The sequence below is a fragment of the Zingiber officinale genome, chromosome 4A (genome assembly GCF_018446385.1).
Source record: "Zingiber officinale cultivar Zhangliang chromosome 4A, Zo_v1.1, whole genome shotgun sequence".
In the NCBI taxonomy this organism is placed as follows: domain Eukaryota; kingdom Viridiplantae; phylum Streptophyta; class Magnoliopsida; order Zingiberales; family Zingiberaceae; genus Zingiber; species Zingiber officinale.
In genome coordinates, this window is record NC_055992.1 from 153,373,150 (window position 1) to 153,393,631 (window position 20,482).

Consider the following 20,482-nt stretch of genomic DNA (forward strand, 5'->3'; position numbering starts at 1 on the left):
GCCCGAGCCTCGCGGTGCCGAGCGGCTATTCCGCTCGGCCCAAAACTGACAAGGCGCAGAAGGACAAAGGAAGCAGCTGGGGATATCCTTCTCGAGACGTACGTCGCGCGACAGGCAGCGTGGTTGGCGGCTGGACCGGACAGAGAATCGTACGGTGGAAGTTTCCACTGTCACGTCAGCGGACAATTGCGGCATGGCGCCAGACACGCTTTTCTGACAAGGTCATTCCAGGTATACTTTGAGGAACGTGCACGCTTTGGGATGCGTGCACGCATCCCCCCGGGGAGTCCTATATAAAGACCCACAGGCTTCAACGGAGGTATGCATTCTACATCACTGTAGCTACAGTTCTCATTCTCATCATTCTCTTTTCCGCCAGAGTTGACTTGAGCGTCGGAGGGTCGTTGCCAGGAACCCCTTCCCGGCTCGGTTTTGTGCTTGCAAGTTCTCGCCAGAGGTTCACAGCAGTCGAAGGTCTATACGTCATCACCGGGAGCACCACGTACCCAGCGCTAATCGACTCAGCACTCGAACAGGATCAAATTGGCGTCGTCTGTGGGAACGCACCTGAATCCGAACCGAGAAGGTGTAAGAAGCTGAATGTCAACTCATGGTGACGCTCTCTCCCGAGGAGCTCGACGCACTCATCCAAGCGCGAGCTACGAAGATGGTCGAGCAACAGCAGAAGGCCCAAGCCGAGCGGATAGCGCAACAGGCCACCTCGGTTTCTGGTGGCCGAGCGGCGATGGAGGATCGACCGGAGCAATACTCTACTTGGGCACAGAACAAGGGGCAGACCGGCACACCAGGAGACGCGCCACTCACCCCTATTCCGTTTCATCGGACACTGTTCCAGACTCCGTCGGAGCTGACCCTAGCCAACCAGGGATCGTCCGATGAAGCGCCCGCGCGGGACACCAGGAAGGAGAAGGCGCCGCGGGATGAATCATCCCCCGAGCGGGTCAATCGCCAGTTCTCCGAGGCTATCTTACAAGACCCTCTCTCAAAGCATTACGCTCCCATATCGATCGGAGAGTATAACGGTACAACCGATCCGGACGACCACCTCGGTAAGTTCGATAATGCTGCTACTCTCTATCAATACCGATGGAGTTAAATGCAGAGTCTTCCTCACTCCATTGTCCGGTTCAGCACAACGCTGGTTCCGGAGGTTGCCGGACGGATCAATTCAGAACTTCAGAGACTTCCGAACGACATTCCTTCATCACTTTGCCAGTAGCCGATGCTATCAGAAGACCAACGTCAGTCTCTTTTCCATGAAGCAGGGGCCAAGAGAAACACTCCGAGCCTACATCCAACACTTCAACCAAGCAGCTATGGACATCCCCGCGGTCTTGTCCGAGACAATGATGCATGCTTTCACACAAGGCTTAGTCGACGGGGACTTCTTTCGCTCGCTCATCAGGAAGTCGCCTCGCGACTACGACCACATGCTGAAAAAAGCAAGTGAGTATATTAACGTGGAGGAAGCACAGGCGACCCGAAAGAAGGAAGCACTAGGTGAGCCTTCGGGCCCTACCGAACGGAGACCACACACCAGCCAACAGTCGCCGAGAGGACCACGTGCCGAGGGGATGAGGCCACATCAAGATTCCAGGTCGCCCCGCCATTCAGCATATTGCGGCCGAGCGGCCTAGACAAAAAGGCAAGGTATGGACGCCCTGTTTTGCAAAATCCATCAATCAACCACTCACAACACTCGAGACTGCCGAAGTCTCCCCCCGATTAGCCAACCTGAGCCAAGGAATTATCGCCGTCGATCACCTTCACTGGACAGGCGAGCTTATCATCAGAACATCGAACGGCGAATGGCCAGGCGTTCACCCGAGTAGCATCACCATCAGCAGCATCATCACCAGCCAAGGGCCAACCCCCGAGTCTCACAGGAGCGAGCGAGACCATTTGCTCAGGAGGAGGAAAATAGAAGCAATGCAGCTTAGGGCGAGATTAACATCATCGCCGATGGATCGACGAGCGGTGACTCGAATCGGGCCAGAAAGTTGCACGCCCCGGCAACTCAGGATCCACACGGTTGGCTGTAGCCAAGAACGGACATCCGGACCCGAGATCAGCTTTGGTCCTGGGGACCTTGAGGAAGTTGAAGTACCCCACGATGACGCCCTCATCATCCGAGCGGTAATAGCTAACTACACTGTTCACCGCATATTTATTGATACAGGCAGCTCGGTCAACATTATCTTCAAGAAGGTGTTTGACCAGCTTCAAATTGACCGAGCCGAGCTATTGCCAATGACGACCGCGTTATATGGGTTCACTGGCAATGAACTCCTTCCGATTGGGCATACCAGGTTGGCTATCTCGCTAAGAGAAGAGCCGCTCCGGAGGACGCGGACCACTAACTTCATTGTGGTTGATGCCCCCTTTGCCTACAATGTAATATTGGGACGATCGACCCTCAATGAGTTCCGGGCGGTCGTCTCAACCTTTTGCCAAAAAATCAAATTCCCCGTAGAAGATCGAGTGGGAGAAATTCGGGGAGATCAGCTAGCAGTCCCGCGATGCTATGTGGAGATGGTCCGAGACGAATCAAAGTCCGCTCGGAAAGCACCTCGCCTTGAGGTAAACGTTATAATTGAAAAGCCCCCTACTTTGGTTTATGAAGAAAAGGAGAAAGTACAGATTCGGGAAGACCGATCGGGGGGCACCACATTCATTACGTCCGATCTGGAAGAAGAACGAAAGGAAGAATTGGTCAGATGCCTCCAGCGGAATCATGACGTCTTCACGTGATCAACACACAAGCTACCAGGGATCTCGCCAAGCGTCGTGCAGCACGAGCTCCACGTTCGGCCGGACGCTCGTCCCGTCAAGTAAAGGAAGCGGGACTATAGTGTCGAGCAGAACATCATCATACGGGCGGAAGTCGAGAATCTCTTGGAGGCTGGCCACAAACGCGAGGTACAGTTCCCGAGTTGGTTAGCAAATGTGGTACTGGTTTCCAAGCCTGACAACAAATGACGGGTCTGCATCGATTTCCGTGATCTAAACAAGACATGCCCAAAGAACTTCTACCCTCTACCTCGAATTGACCAAATGGTGGACTTGACCGCTGATGCGAGCTAATATGCATGCTGGATACTTATCAGGGGGTACCACCAAGTGTCGTTGCCCCGGGAAGACCAAGATAAAGTGAGCTTCATTACGGCGGACGACATCTATTGCTACAACGTAATGCTGTTTAGACTGAAAAACGTCGGAGCTACGTACCAGCGACTCATGAACAAGATGTTCCAAAAGTAGATCGGGCGAAACCTAAAGGTATATGTTGATGATATACTCATTAAATCACTCCGAACGGCCGACCTCTGTTCAGATATACAAAAAACTTTCTGGACAGGATCAGATCCTATAATCTGTATTGCAATTTTAGAAACCACTCTGACATGTATAAGGGGTTAGGGTTTGAGATGTTAAATGGAAAGGCTCATCTTGAACCGTAAAACTTTTTTAAAATTTTTGTTTTTAATTTTATATAATTTAATATTATGAGTATGAAAAACAATTGGTAAAAATCAAAAGATCCCCTTAAATTTTATAAATATTGAAAGAGGCGCTCATTAAAAAAAAATAAAAGTGTGTCCATAATGATTTCATCTTGAAGATATCTATTATTTTAGTGACATTATATTAGCTATTGAGTAGCATATAAAATTTACTATAGGAGTAGTTTTTAGAATGTGTAAAAATTATTTGGTAGCCGCTATAATATATTTAAGATTAATTTAAATTTTAATTTGATTGAGTATGAAGTATATGATTTTTTATATTCTAGCATTTACCTATTAATTTTATGATAATTGTTACATGTTATAGTTAAATTCTAAATCTTAAAATTTTAAATCCTGAATTCTAAACTCTTATGTCAAAATACTTTTTATAAATTTGACAAAAACTATTTAAACTTCATCAAAATTATTTTAAAATAATCAAAATCATTCTAAAATTGTTATAAGCTACTAAATAGTTATTATAACATTATAACACTATTGTATTAGGGGTTACATATTATAATATCTACATAAAATTGTTATAGAGCTACTAAATAGTTATTATAACATTATAACACTATTGTATTAGGGGTTACATATTATAATATCTACATAATAGCTTTCTACACTTTATTACAATTACATTATATTAGGAAATTGAATAAAAGAAGATTATGCTCGTCTCAAACCGTCATTAGCCCATCTCAAGACCGCCACAAGGACAGTAAAGTTACGTCACGCCAACTCCAAGATTCAATCCTTCGCTAATTGAATAAATCTATCATTTACTTACCATTTCAATTAAACCAAGAGGGCATAAATCTATCATTTACTTACCATTTCAATTAAACCAAGAGGGCATATCTAACAATGAGTTTCTGCATGTAGCAATATCCTATAACATTACAACATTATTCATAACAATTAATAGTAGTAACATATTTGATAACTTCTATTCATTATAATAGTAAAAAATAAAATAAAAAAATAATCCCAATTAATCTCACTATCTCTTGAGATTCAGGACGACCAACCCAAAAACCCAAGATCCTTTGATTACATCGTCCATTTTAAAAAAAAATCCTATAAATATATCATAGTTGAACTTCAAACCACGAGTACCTAAGAAACAACCTGAATGTCCTACCACTAAATTTCATAAATAACCAAAATCCTTTGTATAAATTATGGGAATAATACTTTGACGTGGATAAACCAAATTCCTTTTCTGTCCCGTGCAATTGTTAAGAGCATCTGCAATGTGCAATGTTGAGAGATTTTTTCAAAAGAATAAGATTTTTAACTTTGAAGTGACGGCAATGTGATGGTGCATAAAACTCTTCAAGAGGTTGATGCCCAAGCAACAAACTAAACCAAAACATAAAATTCAGGAGATAAACAAACAAGGGTTCCAAGTCCTTAACACACTATTGAATCATATTTGTTGGAGATAAATAGGTCTCTGGTAGGGAAAACTGACTTCTTGAGATCCTAAGCTTCAATCCTCTCGGTGTTCTCAATGAGAATCGTTTTGGTCGGTTTGGCGAGCAAGTCTGTGTACTCCTGGAAGGGAGACTTGCTGAAGCGAGTCTCTAACCACAAGTCAGGAGTGAGGAACCCATAGGTCTTCATGAGACAATCAAACGTAGCCTGCAAAGCAATAAAAGCATCAGGAGCAAAAATGCAAACAGTTGTACCTCTATTGTCAAGATCTCGTATATTATATATGCCATACCAAAAAATTACATCATCGGAAAAAAGAGAATTTCCCAGAACAAAACACAAACACCATCATCCTTATGACCCAAAAAGTGTTGTCACTATTATTAGAAATCGTTCTACATGAATCTTGCAACTATTAGAGATCCCCTACATGTTTATATTACCTGACAGAATAATATGAGTAATGTCACTAATTGTATTCAATTAATTAAACTATTTTTTTAGTACATTGATTAATATTTCTTTGATCTGCCTTTAGCTCTTTAGAGGTTTCACTCTGATAAATTAAACTTTTCTAACAAAAGTATATTAATTGTCTTTTAACATGTCAATACCAAATCTTCTCTCATTTTATGAGTTACTGATAGCACCTAATACCTAATTACTCTAGAATATAAGTATTTTTTTATTCAATCATTTCTAATCTCTGCACATTCACATTCCGGTTCCGAATTCATCTATGAAACAAAATTTCTTTAGGTGTTCTTTTCTATTGGTCCACTTTGATTGATAAATACAATTGTGAAAGTTTCTTCTATACTTAGGGGTCACAACGAAGAACTCCATAAACTTCTCCCCATTTCAATCTCTCATTTTTCATCCTATTCTCTTTCTGAAAGTAAATATCAACAACCATAAGATCATGAGAACAACAAAGTCTAAATTGAACTACCTTCCTTATCTCTAGCAAAATCCAAATTATATTACCTTCATTCATAAATCATATCCATACAGTATACCAAGAATGATTTCATCAAGGCTCTCCCAAAACAATCTTTTGATTTGGTTATTTGATACTAGTTAAGAAGAAAGGAGTTATAATATTTAGTATCTCATTTCTGAAAATCAATTTTCACACAACAATTTCATCTCGAGATTTCTAACTCAGACAGCCACTCATCTAACTAATATTTATCAAAAAATAAATAGAATATCAAACATAAAGCATGCATAATTAGGTGAATATGTAAAAGATATTGGTTGTTTTCCATTAGTTCAACATTTTTTTATGCTAGTGCAATAACAAGGAAGAGGACCCTTCTCCAAAATGCACATTCTAATTCAGTGCAATAAAGATTTTGCAGTTCACTTGATCATAAACCTTCAAGCCAAACATGTAAAAATTAATAAAATCAATGAAAAACTGACCTTGACAAAGTTTCCAAGAGTCTTCGTGGAACCACGGGATGAAGTGTATACGTCCTCAATTCCAGCAAACTGAAGAACCTTTTTCGGAACACGAGCAGCGACAATCCCTGCCCCTCTCGGCGCAGGAACAAGGCGGACAGTGACTGACCCGCACTTCCCAGTAACCTTGCACGGAACAGTGTGGGGCTTCCCGATCTTGTTCCCCCAGAATCCCCTCCTGACAGGAACCACTGAAAGCTTAGCCAGGATGATTGCGCCTCGGATAGCCGTGGCGACCTCCTTGGCACACTTGACGCCGAGGCCGACATGGCCGTCAGAGTCACCGACGACTACAAAGGCCTTGAAGCGGGTGCGCTGCCCCGCGCGAGTCTGCTTCTGCACAGGCATGATCTTCATGACCTCGTCCTTGAGGCGACCGCCGAGGAGAGTGTCTACAATCTGGTGCTCCTTGACGGGGAGCGAGTGGAGGTAGATCTGCTCGAGGCTGGTGATCTTGCCCTCCTTTACGAGGCGACCAAGCTTGGTGACGGGCACCCACTTCTCCTCCTCATCGCGCCGCCCGCCGCGTCGCCCACCGCGACCGCGGTCGCCGCGGCCCCGATCCCCGCGGCCCCGCCCGAATCCACGGCCAAAGCCTCCACGGTCTCCAGCGCCACGCTCCGCCATGAGGAATCTCCGGACAACAAGTTGCAGTGATGGAAAAGAAAACGGCGGATAGGGTGCAACGAAAGGTTTTTATAGCACAGGACTCCTAGGGTTTCCTCTGAGCGTAAACAACCGCAAGATTAGAAATCGATCTAATCGGGCCGGAGACAAGGCCGGCCCAAATGGAAAAGTTTTAAAAAAAACAAATAAATCTGATTTTTGTTTTAAGAAACTTTTTTTTTTGTTGAATTCTTCAGTACACTTTGAATTATATAAAAATTATCATAATTTTTACCATTTTGTTAGGGAAATGCCCAGCTAGCGGTAAGGTCAAATGGTTCTGTGATTTACCTCTCAGGACAATCTTAGGGGTTATCATCTTTTCGTCACACCGATGGTAATAAAAGTGTCCATATTTTCACTAATATCAAAGTGCATAATGCTTGATTTAAACATGAACGAAAGTATCAACTTCAGTATTTTTTTTTTCCTCCGCCTTTTTCTCTATCCATGTAACGTAGGGCTTAAGCCCAACCTCCCAACTTTGTTATCGATGTTGTATCCCCATGGAATATTTAGTTGGTTAGAAGATGACTCTAGAGGAAAAAATCTCAATCAATTTAGTGGTCAACTATAAACTAACTTAGTAGTTTATCTTTTTTTACATAATCTGATGATGGACTATAACATAAGTATAATCACTTTTTTTCCCTTGCTACAATTTGTTATCGATGTAGCTTCGAAAGGTAAACACATTCATAAATTTAAACGAGCATCAATGGTTTTGTACTTATGAATGAGAGAGACAAAGCAAGTAAAATCAAATAATACAAGACACCGCGAGGAAAGAAATGATGAAGATTTAACCCCAAGGAACAAAGGAAGATGAGCGTTTCATAAGGTAGCATGGAGTGAAAACTCTGGCCATGGCAAGAAAAGTAGATAGTCTATCGACTCCATTGCATTCTTCATTCATTACCATACCTCAAAAGAAGTAGATGAAACAAAATAATAGTTCTGCAGTTGCTAACTGCTTGCTTTGCACATCTCTAATCCTGATGAAGAATGTTGGAGGAGAATGAATGCTCTTGTGATTCGCTTTCTAGATAATAATACAAAGGCTAAGTAGGGAAGACATCATTTCTTCCGTAGCGGAGCTGGAAAAATTCTCAGCGGAACAACAATTCGCTCCTTAAAGTTGATGGCTTTGTCCATCTTTCACCATCACTAGAGAAAGTATAGAGATAAGGAGAATAGCGAGTTAGAGAAACAGCTTAATATAGGGATTGCGGGATTAGCAAGTTGAAAAAATAACTTAACATTGGGAAATCAAGAAACACAGTTTGCCCACCTCAATGTAGCAGTCTTGTCGAAGAAGAGTCTGGTTTTGTGCATTCACTTGAAGTGAGCAAGAAAATTTACCCTGTTCAATGAACATTGCAAAAGAGGTCATGTCAATCTATCGAAAAAAAAGGAGAAAAAAACCATGTACACTATGTATAAAATAAAATTTAGATTATCATATCAGGTGTCAAATTAAAAATAATTGTATGATTAAATTTGTATAAGATTTTCAATTGTGTAATCTCTATTAAGTAAATTATTAAATTGAAAATCTCTTGGGCGATGTACACAAGTAACATTCCAGTACACCATTGGGCCAAAACGTTAAATCTTTGTATAAGGGGGAAAAAGTTGACAGAGAAAAGGCTGCCATTAAAACATTACTAGAATCTACAGTTGAGTACAAAAATTGTAAAGCTTGGGTGCATAATAGCCTTGCAAGTAGAGGTGTTAATAGGTCAAGCCTGTGTCAATCCATGAAAAGCCATGCTAGGCTAGGTTAGACCTTTAGTAATTTGGGTATTACTCAGCCTGTGGGTTGCGCCTGATCCATGGGTCTTAACTCTTATGCCCCACATGAACCCATATTTGGTATCAAGACCAATCTGGCCCCGTCAAGTTGACACTACTACCTTGCATCATGCATGTCTCTTTGAAGATATGACCCTTAGAGAACAAAGATGGTTTTAAATCTATCATGGTACAAACATTAAGATTATTCATCATAATTATTTGACAAATCACTTATAATTTACCAGACCATCAAGTGTTGGAAACAAACTCAAGGGATCCCAGTTCATAATTATCCTCAAATTACCTAATCCTAGTTTCACCATTTCTTGGATCTGATTCACAAGCTGACACCAGTCCTCCCTAATTATGCTTCCAACAATTAAGTCATCCTCTCTCTTCACACTCATAACTTATCATCTCCTGCACACTCCGCAAATTATCATCTTATTTTTCTGCAACCTCCTAGGCCTTACAATATGAATAAGTCAATAAACTGGGAAAAAAAAAATAAGAGGACCTTTAGTCCTTTTACACGTAGATTGAGTGTATGCAGTTGAAAAAGTAGGCTAAATCCACTAACATCCACAGATTTTTCAATTAGCAAGTGATAGTTGACAGAGCATATAAGTGGTAGTCACTAGTTTGAGAAATGTGAAATAGGTTCCACGAATCATTTAGAAAATCTAGATAATTTCTGAAGAAAAAGAAGATTCATACTAAAAGAGAGGAGATATGAATTAAAAATTTGATGATAAGTAAGAAGACCATCTTTAGCTTAGCAAACAGTAGAACCACTTGTCAAAATTTGGATCCAGTTAGCATACAGGATTAATTAGAAGACAATAACCTAGAATAGGGTGTGTATTATGGTGGGAAAATAACAAACTTTGTATAAGAAGCAACAAGGATAATTCTGTATTATGTGCATCATCATAGGCATGTATTTTCTGGACATAATTGGGAAAAAAAAACATGTTCAATTAGCAAAATCACAGACAATGGGTGGATTTGTTGTCATTCAACAATCTGAACAATGAAGATTTAGCTTCATTTTCATTCTTATTACTTCCTCTATTTATTTAGCATCATTTTCAATCTAACTACTTCCTCCATTTGCATGGCATAGCAAAGGATCACAAACAAGATAGTAGTTGCCTTCTCTAAAAGTCTATTTAGGAAAGTCATTTTCTTCTGCATCTCACAAATTTCTGGAGTATATATAGTAGCACAGCTCATGAAAGCTGCACCAACGAAATTCTTTATGTTGTGAACGTCAAGATGCTAATGTGAGGATGTGAGGGCCATAGTTTCAGGATTTGACTGGTAATGCTTGGTGTAGAAAGTTAATATCTGTCTGAGATATAATGATACCATCACCATTCATACTGAGAGGTGAACACTTTTTTTGCACAATTTGTAGGAGTGCATTAAGGCATACAGACTAATATAGCATCTGGGACCAATGTAGGTATTCACAAATAGGGCCTGAAGCAAAACAGGCAGCAAGATCTACCAGATAAAAGAGATGTAATGTGCAAGGTCATATGAAGAGCAATGACACAAACACATTAACGTAGCTAAATCCAAGCAGTTGACATGGTTTGCTCTTCTCGTAGGAAGCTACATTGGAGTCTAATTACAAAGACCAATACTCAAATGTAATAAGTCCATTGATACAGTAGCAAACTATGACTAACCATTTGTCAACTCCTCTATTTTCCGATTCTAGGACAAGCTAAATTATATAAATAAGAAAATTTAAATAAGAACTTATATAGCTTATAACTCCATGAAATTCTCATAGGAATAACACCCAAACTTGACAACACAAGAACTAATCCCACTTGATCTCCTGAATAAACCAGCATAACAGAATGATATATCTTACAGTCATCTGATTATATGAAGTGAAGCCCCATTGAAATAGATCATATAATCTTCTACCCAGCAGCTCTAATGCATGGACTCTTAATCTAGACCTTTAATATCTGAATCATATATTGAGATTTTGAGTGGACACTTAACATCCAGTTGAGCCTGTGTTAAAATAGTTGTTCCAACACTTACATTAATACTGTGTCAGATACTCATCACCAAGTCTGAGTATCATTGTGACATACTCCAAAATAAATGCTTATGTCAGAACTACCAGGTGGAAAATCAACTTGAATCCAAATCATTTTTCACTTTGCAAATGATACATCCAGAGTCCGAAATTAGTCATAAACCAAGCAAGCCACCAAAAAGACTCTTGGCTATTCCAGTAACCATAAATTGAGAATTAGGTCCTCTAATCTACATTTTGTCATTAATTATTAACATCAACCCTTGCTTAAAGCTCTAGAGATAGACGAGTAGTCATTAGAAAAGATTCACTATTGGCATTTAATCTCTCAGCACAGAAATGACCTGTAAGAAGCCTGACGAATAAAAGTCAGGTAACTAGGCAAAAATGCTACGTGGTTAGTAAAGATAGAAGCATCCGAAACGATTTGAGGGTGTTGAACTGTCACCGTAGTAAAGACAACAATTCGAGTTTAACACACTCAGACCTAACTATAATTTTGTCATTCCAGTGCATTTCTAATCCACATTTTAATCTTGTTGCAGCTGGAGGTTTAAATTAGTTACAGACAAGATGAGCATATTAAAATGAACAAAGTTCACATCTTTTACCTACCTCAACAGGGACGTCGATGAAGAAGAGTCGCAACTTGCCCTGCACCTCCGTTATAGTTTCAAAGGGGATGGATCCCCTCCTATAATCCTCGAGCAAGTAGAAGATGTCGTGAATCACCCGGATCCCATTCAGCTGCAGGTCGGCATCGAGGTACGAGACCCGGCGCGCCCCGACGCGCCCACCCTCCGACGTCACGGATCCAAGCTTCCGTCCCCGGTAGCCGATCGTGGAGACGAGAGAGTCGTAGTCCAAGGAGAAGAAGTTAGGGTTGCGGACCTTGACGGAGAGGCTGATGGAGACGTTCAGGCAGAGGGAGGGGGAAGTGGAGAGGTGGACGCCGTCGAGGTGGAGGCGGGCGACGCGGAGGTCGGGATCGGCGGGCCAGAGGAGGAATAAGGCCACGCCGAGGGCGGCGAGGGCGAGGGCAAAGAGAAGCACCGGGAGGAGGCGGAAGGAGTTGCGCCGACGAGGAAGAGGAGAGAGAAGGGGATGCGTGCCTTCTCCTTGCTCTTCGACGACCGCCATGGCCATGATCGATGGGGAAAATCATCGCCAGCAAAGCTTCGAACTCGATGGTGGTTTACATGGTCCCCCAGTTGGTGGGCGGTGACAGATACGCTGGGCAAGGATGATGCCCTTCGGAAAAACTATTTAGCGGTCGATTATAACTTAACTCCATAATTTACATCTCCGTGACTCCGTTGGAAATTAACATTAAACACCTTGTTAATCTAATTAATTTTAAATTTGACAAGTTTTAGTATATCTTCCATTTTGCATCTTTTTCTAACTAAACTTAAAACTGTCAGATAGGTCAATATGTGATAAGATGAATCGGTCCGTAGCGGATCAATCATTTAGTGGAACAGGATGGAACGACCCGTCAAGGATCAATCATTTAGTGGAACAGGATGGAATGATCCGTCAACTTGACGGGTTGAGAAACTTTTAACCCAACTCAATTATTTTTTATTGTTAACACTTCACGTTGGAAAGGTTTAATTAATTAAATGTATTTATAAATATATATTTTAAATATAAATGATACAAACGAGTACTTATATTTTATCACTATTTTTATTTTAAAATTATAATAAAGAAAGATAATAAATTGACATAAAACTTAATTTACATATGTTTCTTAACTCGCGGACCAACCCAAGCCCATCGTGGGTTGACCCGTACGAGTTGTGGGCCTAGACAGGTCGGCCCACAACAGACTTGAGTTGATAATATTTCAACACAATCCGCTTAAATTATTTGACAGGACGAGTCAATTCTATGGGTCCAACTCAAATTGATCTAACTAAACTTCCCCAGAAGGAATTGAATATTAAATATTGTTTCTTTCTAATTATCAGATATTTTCTCCCGAAATACTCTTTATTTGAGCATTGTTATAGCATAGCTACTACGCTACCGAGTAATTACCATAATATTGTTCCTTATTTTTCAATATAATTTTAACCGTTACAATGAGCTACTATAACATATAAAAATTACTCTATTGATGTTACAAAATTAACACCACTATTGTGGTATTTTAACAACTACTTATTAGTTGTAACAACTATTTTAGAATAACTTTGATGAAGTTTATATAATTTTAATTAAGTTAGTAAAGAATATGTTGAGAATATAATTTTCTCACGATTATAATTGAGTTGGTATGAAGGTGGTAGAAGAAAAATCTTTTTAAAGGTAAGTATTTAACTATAGTATTTTTAATAAAATTCTTTTTAAATAATTAGTTAAATAATTAGCAAAGAAATTTTTTTAAAAACTAAGTTTTTGTTAAGGTAAAGTGATAATTTCAGGGAGCTTAAAAGTTGAATTTGTGGAAAAATATTAAAAGTTAGCTTTTTCAAAAAAAAAAAATATTGATTTTATAAATTAAAACAATTTATCTCAGTGTCCTTTTTGATATGTCAAAGAGTTAAAATAACTTTTCTTAGTGTCCTTTTTGATATATGTGAAAGAAAGAAAGTTTAAAGTTAAGTTCTCCAAAAATCGATGTTTTTTTTCTCAAAAGATTGAGGGAGAGCATTTTGTTAAATTAGTCAAATTATTTTATTTATGCTCAAATTTTTTACTGATGTTATATTAATTGTTGTTATATTTTATTTAACTTTAAATTGTATTGTCATAATAAAAAAAGAAGAGATTATTGGTATAGAAAACACCAGATGATCAAACCTAAGTTTTAATTATGGTAAAGGATTCAAAGTTAAGATTTTTATTTGTCTAACAAGTTGAACTGAGTGTGCAAGAAAATCCTAAGTGATTTTAGGCAAAAAAAAAAAAAAACAATCTAGTCGAGGCTAGGCAGATAGAAAGTCCTAACTGTGGTTAGACATATGGAAAGTCCTAGTTGAGGTTAGACAAGGAGGTCCTGGTCCGGGAGACTAGGTGAAGTTTTGGTGGGTCAAGGACTTTGGGTGAAATCCTAGAGTCTAGGACTCTAGGTGAAAATCCTGGGGGTCAAGGACACCAGGTGAAAGACTAGACAGGTCGTGAATCAGACGTTCAACATGAAGTCTTGAAGTCTCAGATGCTGAGTAAAAGTCCAGACGGTCTAGAGGACCGTTTTGACAAAAGAAAAACTCCCCTGAGAGGAGTAGACGAGGACGCGTTCCCCGAAGAAGAAACAGTAGGCGTCGGTCCAACCTAGAGTTTCAGCGAAACTCAAAGTCAAGACCGGACAGTCCGGAGGTTGTCAAAGTTACTTCTTATATACTATTATTCTAACTCTATTTTGCAAGAATACTAACATTTTGCAGGTTAGAATTTTACTTTGTTCGGTGACCAAACGTCCGAATCGGTGCATCGAATTGTCAAATAAAAGGATCAGATTTTAGCTCATAATGAGGTTTTCACTGAGGGACCGGTCGACCGAACATGGAGGTTCAGTCGACTGAACGATGGATATACAATGAGTTGATCAGATTAGATAAGCCGAAGATCATCGACGAATCGGTCGATCGAATGTCAAGATCGATTGACCGAATGAAGCCTCTTATCCGAAGCGGTAATATCTGGATGGGAAGCTAGCAGATTCAGAAGGTTTGGTCGACCGAACGGCTGGATCAGTCGACCGATCAACGTCAAGTTAAAGAGTAATCCCGAGATTAGTGGATCTGGCTCAGGTTCAACTCGGCTATAATAAGGGTTCGACCAGCTGCTTTGAAAACAGTCATTATATTAATTGAAACGTCTTTTGCTCTTGCACACTGCTCAAAAGACAAGTCTATGAAGTCATAACTCTGCTTCGACGACCGAAAGTTCGAAACTCCAATTCTCTAAGTCGTCGGTATAACTTTCATTTATAGCACTCAATTCTACAGATTGATAGTGAATTTTCCAAAGTAAACACTCAACAAGTGTAGGCCTTAGAGTAGAAGTCGTCACAAGCTTTGAACCAAGTAAAACTAGCTTGTGTTGGTGTTTTATTTATTTTTTTATTTCCGTTGCACGAACTCTTGCACGAATGTATTCTAAAAACGTGAAAAAGTCATGAGCGTTATTCACCCCCTCCCCCCTCTAGCACTTTTGATCCTACATCTCCCCTCAAAACATGCTCTAAACTTCTATCACTACACTAAATTGAAGTTATGAGATTGAAAATTCAATATTGAATATAAACCTCCTCCTAAACTCCAAATTAGTCTCTTTTAACCATTTTTCTTAATTTTCTTAAGAAAATTACTCTTAAATACTTATCAAAGCATTTTAGAGGGTGAGGGATAATTAACATGACTAAACGTAGCTTAATAGACTGAAATTGGACTATTTCAGTCAAAATCAGGAATACTAATCGATTGATTTCAACTATCAATCGATTGATTTCAACTATCAATCGATTCTAATATATATTAATTGATTGAAGTTGAGTTTCAATAGATTACCGTCACCTTAATCGATCAACTGATCGATTCTGAGGGTTTATCTTCGTCAAAAATTCACTATCAATCGATCATCCAATCGATTAAATAAATCTCAATCAACCGCCAGATTGATTGGAGTTTTTGATTTTATGAATTCAATTTCAAATTCAATTTTAGAAACTCATACTAATTCTACGATTATCAAAAATCATAAAATTTTATGTAAACATTACTTATGTCATACACTATCCAAAAAAATAGTTTCCTATGAAAATAATCCCTCCTTCTGAAAGATTGATACAAAATTGGAAATCATTGAAATAATTCAATGTTTCACTCTACTTTATATCTAACTAATAAATGATTATGATTATCAAAAGATAGACTTCACCAAAGTTTTTTAAAATGATTTTGAATTGTTTTTTAAAATAAAATTTCCAACCACAATCTTTGGGCTAAATGTACATGACTTATACATTTTCTTTTCTCATGATTAGACTTCACATAATTTATCTCTTTAATGAACCTAAAACTCAAAAAGATACACTAAATTAATATATTGAGTTATATTCATCTTTCTAATATCTCACTTGTCTCTAATGTTTATCAATACACATATAAGTCAACTCTATAATTATTGTGAGATGTATAATAGTTTTTTCCTAAACTAAGAGATCATGTATTTCTAACTAAGCATTTAAAACTTATATTATCCAACCTAGGATGTTAATTTATGTCATTGTTCTTAATTATAAGAATTTAAAATAATTCATGAAAACGATCATGGTATACATCAAATGCATATTTCTCAAAAAAAAATCTATCATATCTAAATGATGTATATATGACATTTTTCATATAGATGTGAATACAAAATATAATGTCATGGCATATTATAGGACACGTAATTATGGTAATTTTAACATAAAAAAATACCTAGATTTTCTATCTAAGTATCACTAATTAATCGCTAAATTTAAAAATAAGACTAATTTTGCCCTTATTTCCCTAGAAATTACCAACATCCCAACTTAACATTTCTTTGATTTTTATCCTAATTGTGTCAATTTAATTAAGCCCAAATCTTCAAATTTTGGCATATTTTACTATTTTAAGAGTAAAAATAACTTTTCATTTTCAAGATGTACCAAAACCTTGAAAATACCCTAGAGTGCTAATTTCATCATAGTTGGGTTAACTATCCTTCTAATTTGAGTTGATACACTCTAAACCCATCTAGGGTGTAGAGAATACACTCCTAAGAATCCAAAATCTATTTGTGCTTCTTAGGTGTTCTAAGCATTCATTAGGGATAACTTCCCTTGATACCTTCCTAGACTTCTTAGAAGTCGTGGTCACACTAGTCTCTATTGGATCGTGAGAGGGGGTGAATCATGAGTTTTTGAAACCAGAGTAATTTTAATATATTAAGATAAAATTGCAGCAGAAAGAAAAACTGAAAAGAACACAAAAGACGTGGTTGATTTTTTACTTGGTTTGGAGCCTTCGGTGACTCCTACACCAAGACTCAGGTCTCGCAGACCTATCGACCGGTAATCCACTAAAATACCTCTTTCAAAATTGTCGGAACAGGGGATCGAGTACAAGAGACAAGTGTAACACGCTACACTTTCCTTTTGCAATAATTAAGTATAGAATTGTAAATTCCTTGCCCAACACCTTCGAAGATTATCGGCTTAGGCTCGGTGTTGGTCGGCTCCTCAGTAGCAGGCGGATGTAGCAGAGTCGTAGCAGGGCAGCAGAAGGAGGCTGGGATAATCAGAAAGCCAATCGGGCGTTTAGAAGTTTGTATGAAAGTTGTTTTTCAAATGTTATTCGAACAACCCTCTTAAAGGCTATTGGAGGCGCCTCCAATGCCCATGGAGGTGCCTTCAACCTCGAAGCTCTATCCCGAGAAGATCGCTTCTCATCCACGATGAAGCAATGTTTTGATCCTCTTTATGGTGCCTTCAATCCACACGAGAGGGCACCTTCCATTAGATCCAAGGCGCCTTCAGCCAACGCTCAAGGGCGCCTTCAACCCGGTCTGAGGAGTTCAGAACTATTTATCCAAGGTGAATGTGTGTCAATCGATCCTACAAGTCAATGTTAGCTCAAAATAGAAAATAACCTATAAAACAGAGTTAGTACAATAAACATAAGCAATAATAATTAGTTCATATCCTTGCAGGATTAGAAACTACTCAAAGTCTCAGTTTAAGAATCCAAAATGGACCTAAACTGGACTGACGCCTACTGTCCCTCAACCGGGATGTGTCCTCACTGAATTACTCTCCTCTAGTGACTTACCTGCCCTTACCAATTTGCAGTTTATCGATTAGCCTCTTGACCCACCAGGTCTTCATGCCAGTTGTTAGATCTGTAGATCCAATTGAACTTTTGTCAGCTGTCAGGCTCGCCACGGACTCAACTAGACTTCCAGCCAGATATCAGGTCAGCCCTTTAACCTATCTGGTCTTCGTACCAACTATCTGTTGGTGCAACCTTAGGTCAAGGTTGACCTGGTTGACCCAACTCGAGGTGACTTGACTCGAGTTGTATTTTGATGTTTGACTTGGGAAGATTGTCGGTGCAACCTTAGGTCAAGGTTGACCTAGTTGAGTTGCATGTTGATGTTTAACACTCGTGAGAGAGTTCTATTCTTGATATGGGACAAGAATAGATGTTTGGGAGGTTATTGGTGCAACCGTAGGTCAAGGTTGACCTGGTTGACCTGATTCGGGAAAAGTCCAAGCAGGGAGCTTGGCACTGGAAAAGTCCAAGTATGGAGACTTGGCACTGGAAAAGTCCAAGCAGGGAGCTTGGCACGGGAAAAGTCCAAGTATGGAGACTTGGCACGGAGAAGTCCTGGTGAGTGAAGCCAGGCAGTCGGGAAATCCTGGTGAGTGAATCCAGGTGAAAATCCTAGTGAGTAAAGCTAGGTGAAGGTGAAAGTCCTGGTACGTGAAGTCAGGCATTCGGGAAAATCCTGGTGAGTGAAGCCAGGTGAAAATCCTGGTGAGTGAAGCCAGGCAGTGGAAAGTCTTAACTGGGATGTTAGGCAGTTGGAAAGTCCTGGTGAGTAAAGCCAGGCAGAGGAAAGTCCTAACTGGGATGTTAGGCAGTTGGAAAGTCCTGGTGAGTGAAGCCAGGAGTGAAGCCAAGCAGTGGGAAAGTCCTAACTGGGATGTTAGGCAGTTGGAAAGTCCTGGTGAGTGAAGCCAGGCAGTGAGAAAGTCCTAACTGGGATGTTAGGCAGTTGGGAAGTCCTGGTGAGTGAAGCCGGGCAAGGGAAAATCCAGATGGATCAAGGATGATCGGACATCTGGTGTTGAGAAGGTCAAGTAGGTCAAAGGGTGACCGGATACTTGACACAAAGAGAAAAGTCCAAGTGGGTCAAAGGGATTGACCGGACACTTGGTGGGGAGTCTTAGCAGGTCAAGGGAGTGACCGGATGCTAAGCATGATGTACCAACAGGTCAAGGTTGACCGGATGTTGGTTTGGGAGACTTGGGACTTGGTTTGGGCAAAAACCAAGCTCTGGATCGGTCTGCAGACCGATCCAGTGATACGTTTGTATATCTGATCGGTCTGGTGACCGATCAGATAACAAACAGAAGGCAAAGCGCAGTTCTGTGAGCATACTGATCGGTCTGGGGACCGATCAGCATGAAGCCTGATCGGTCTCCACGACCGATCAGAGACGCAGCCGAGAGAGGTGGGATCGGTCTGTGGACCGATCCATCTGTGGCCTGATCGGTCCACAGACCGATCAGGAAACGAACAGAAAGTTGGGCGACTTTATGTGGAGGAATCTGATCGGTCTAGGGACCGATCAGCCCAGGGCCTGATCGGTCCCCAGACCGATCAGAAGGGTCCTGGACCGATCAGGGTGGAGCCTGATCGGTCCACGATTCGACCGTTGAGTCACAACGGGTCGCTCCGTTTCTCCGCTGGCTTCTGTCTTCGCTGTGCAGGTTCGCAGGTTATAAAAGGAGATCAAGGCTTTGGTGCGACTTCTTCTTCTTCCTCACTGCTGCGATTAGAGCTTTGCTGAGCTCTCATTGTGCTGAAGCTCTGCGTGAGTTTCCTGCTGGTTTTCTAGCTGAGTTTGGATCCTAGAAGCTGCTGTTTCATCTGGGTTCCAATCGACAACAAGAGGCAAGCAAGTGTTTTTACATTCCTGTTGTTCTTGTGTTCTTGTTCTTCTTGTACTCCTTATTGCTGTTGCAAAGATTGTGGTGAGGTTTCTCCACCCCGAAGGAGTTTATATTAGCCGGTTCTCCGGGGTCTCATCCACCGACGGATTGATAGGGCTCGTCCACCTTACGGACACGCCGAGGAGTAGGAGTATCATTTCCGAACCTCGTTACATCCTTGTGTTAAGGTTTGTCTTTCTTCTCCTGTTTTCTTTCTACGTTGTATTTCCGCTGCACTAACCTAATCGTAGGAAGAAACGCGAAAGATTGGGGTCGGCTATTCACACCCCCCTCTCTAGCCGTACAAAGGATCCCAACAAGTGGTATCAGAGCAAGGCCGCTCTTCGACGGATTCACACCCGTGGGAGCAAAGCTAGAGAATGGATCTCTATGGAGAAGACGTCACCATTCCACCCTTCTACGAATGCGGCGACTTCGCGTATTGGAAGGTAAGGATGAAGTACTTTCTTATGACTAACATAATGAATTGGTTTTGTGTACAAGAAGGTTTTACTCCTCCGGTGGATAAGGAAGGAAAACCTCTTGAGAAGAAGGAGTGGACCAGAGAACAAATTCACAAATCCGAAATCAACGAAGAGGTAACGAGAATAATTGAATTTTCATTGCCTACTAACATCTTGTGTAAGATAGGTTACAACAATGCCAAGGAATTATGGGATAACTTGGCCAAGTACCATGAGGAGAGCTCCACTTCAAATCATGAAGAGGAGACAAGTGAGTCATCAAGTAGCTCACATCATGGAGGAGAGGAATTAGAAGTTGAGGGTTACTCAACATCTAAGGACGAAGAGGAGG

The 20,482-nt window shown here is 40.3% G+C and overlaps 2 protein-coding genes across 2 annotated transcripts; both read right to left on the minus strand.

The window, feature by feature from the left end:
* Positions 1-4,879: 4,879 nt before the first annotated feature.
* LOC121971739 (40S ribosomal protein S2-4-like) lies at positions 4,880-7,122 on the minus strand. The gene is made up of 2 exons (XM_042523153.1): positions 6,402-7,122; positions 4,880-5,180 (listed from the first exon to the last, which is right to left on the minus strand). Exons 1-2 carry the CDS (start codon positions 7,065-7,067, stop codon positions 5,022-5,024), a joined length of 825 nt encoding a protein of 274 aa, XP_042379087.1. The 5' UTR covers positions 7,068-7,122; the 3' UTR covers positions 4,880-5,021.
* A 674-nt stretch (positions 7,123-7,796) lies between these two features.
* LOC121971740 lies at positions 7,797-12,233 on the minus strand. The gene is made up of 3 exons (XM_042523154.1): positions 11,584-12,233; positions 8,398-8,469; positions 7,797-8,273 (listed from the first exon to the last, which is right to left on the minus strand). Exons 1-3 carry the CDS (start codon positions 12,112-12,114, stop codon positions 8,271-8,273), a joined length of 606 nt encoding a protein of 201 aa, XP_042379088.1. The 5' UTR covers positions 12,115-12,233; the 3' UTR covers positions 7,797-8,270.
* Positions 12,234-20,482: the final 8,249 nt, after the last annotated feature.

Coding starts and splice junctions, on each gene's coding strand:
- LOC121971739 (XM_042523153.1), bottom strand. CDS start 7,067: ATGGCGGAGCGTGGCGCTGGAGACCGTGGAGGCTTTGGCCGTGGATTC. Junction 5,181..6,401: donor CTCTTGGAAACTTTGTCAAG/GTCAGTTTTTCA, acceptor ATTGCTTTGCAG/GCTACGTTTGATTGTCTCAT.
- LOC121971740 (XM_042523154.1), bottom strand. CDS start 12,114: ATGGCCATGGCGGTCGTCGAAGAGCAAGGAGAAGGCACGCATCCCCTT. Junction 8,470..11,583: donor TCATCGACGTCCCTGTTGAG/GTAGGTAAAAGA, acceptor TTCATTGAACAG/GGTAAATTTTCTTGCTCACT.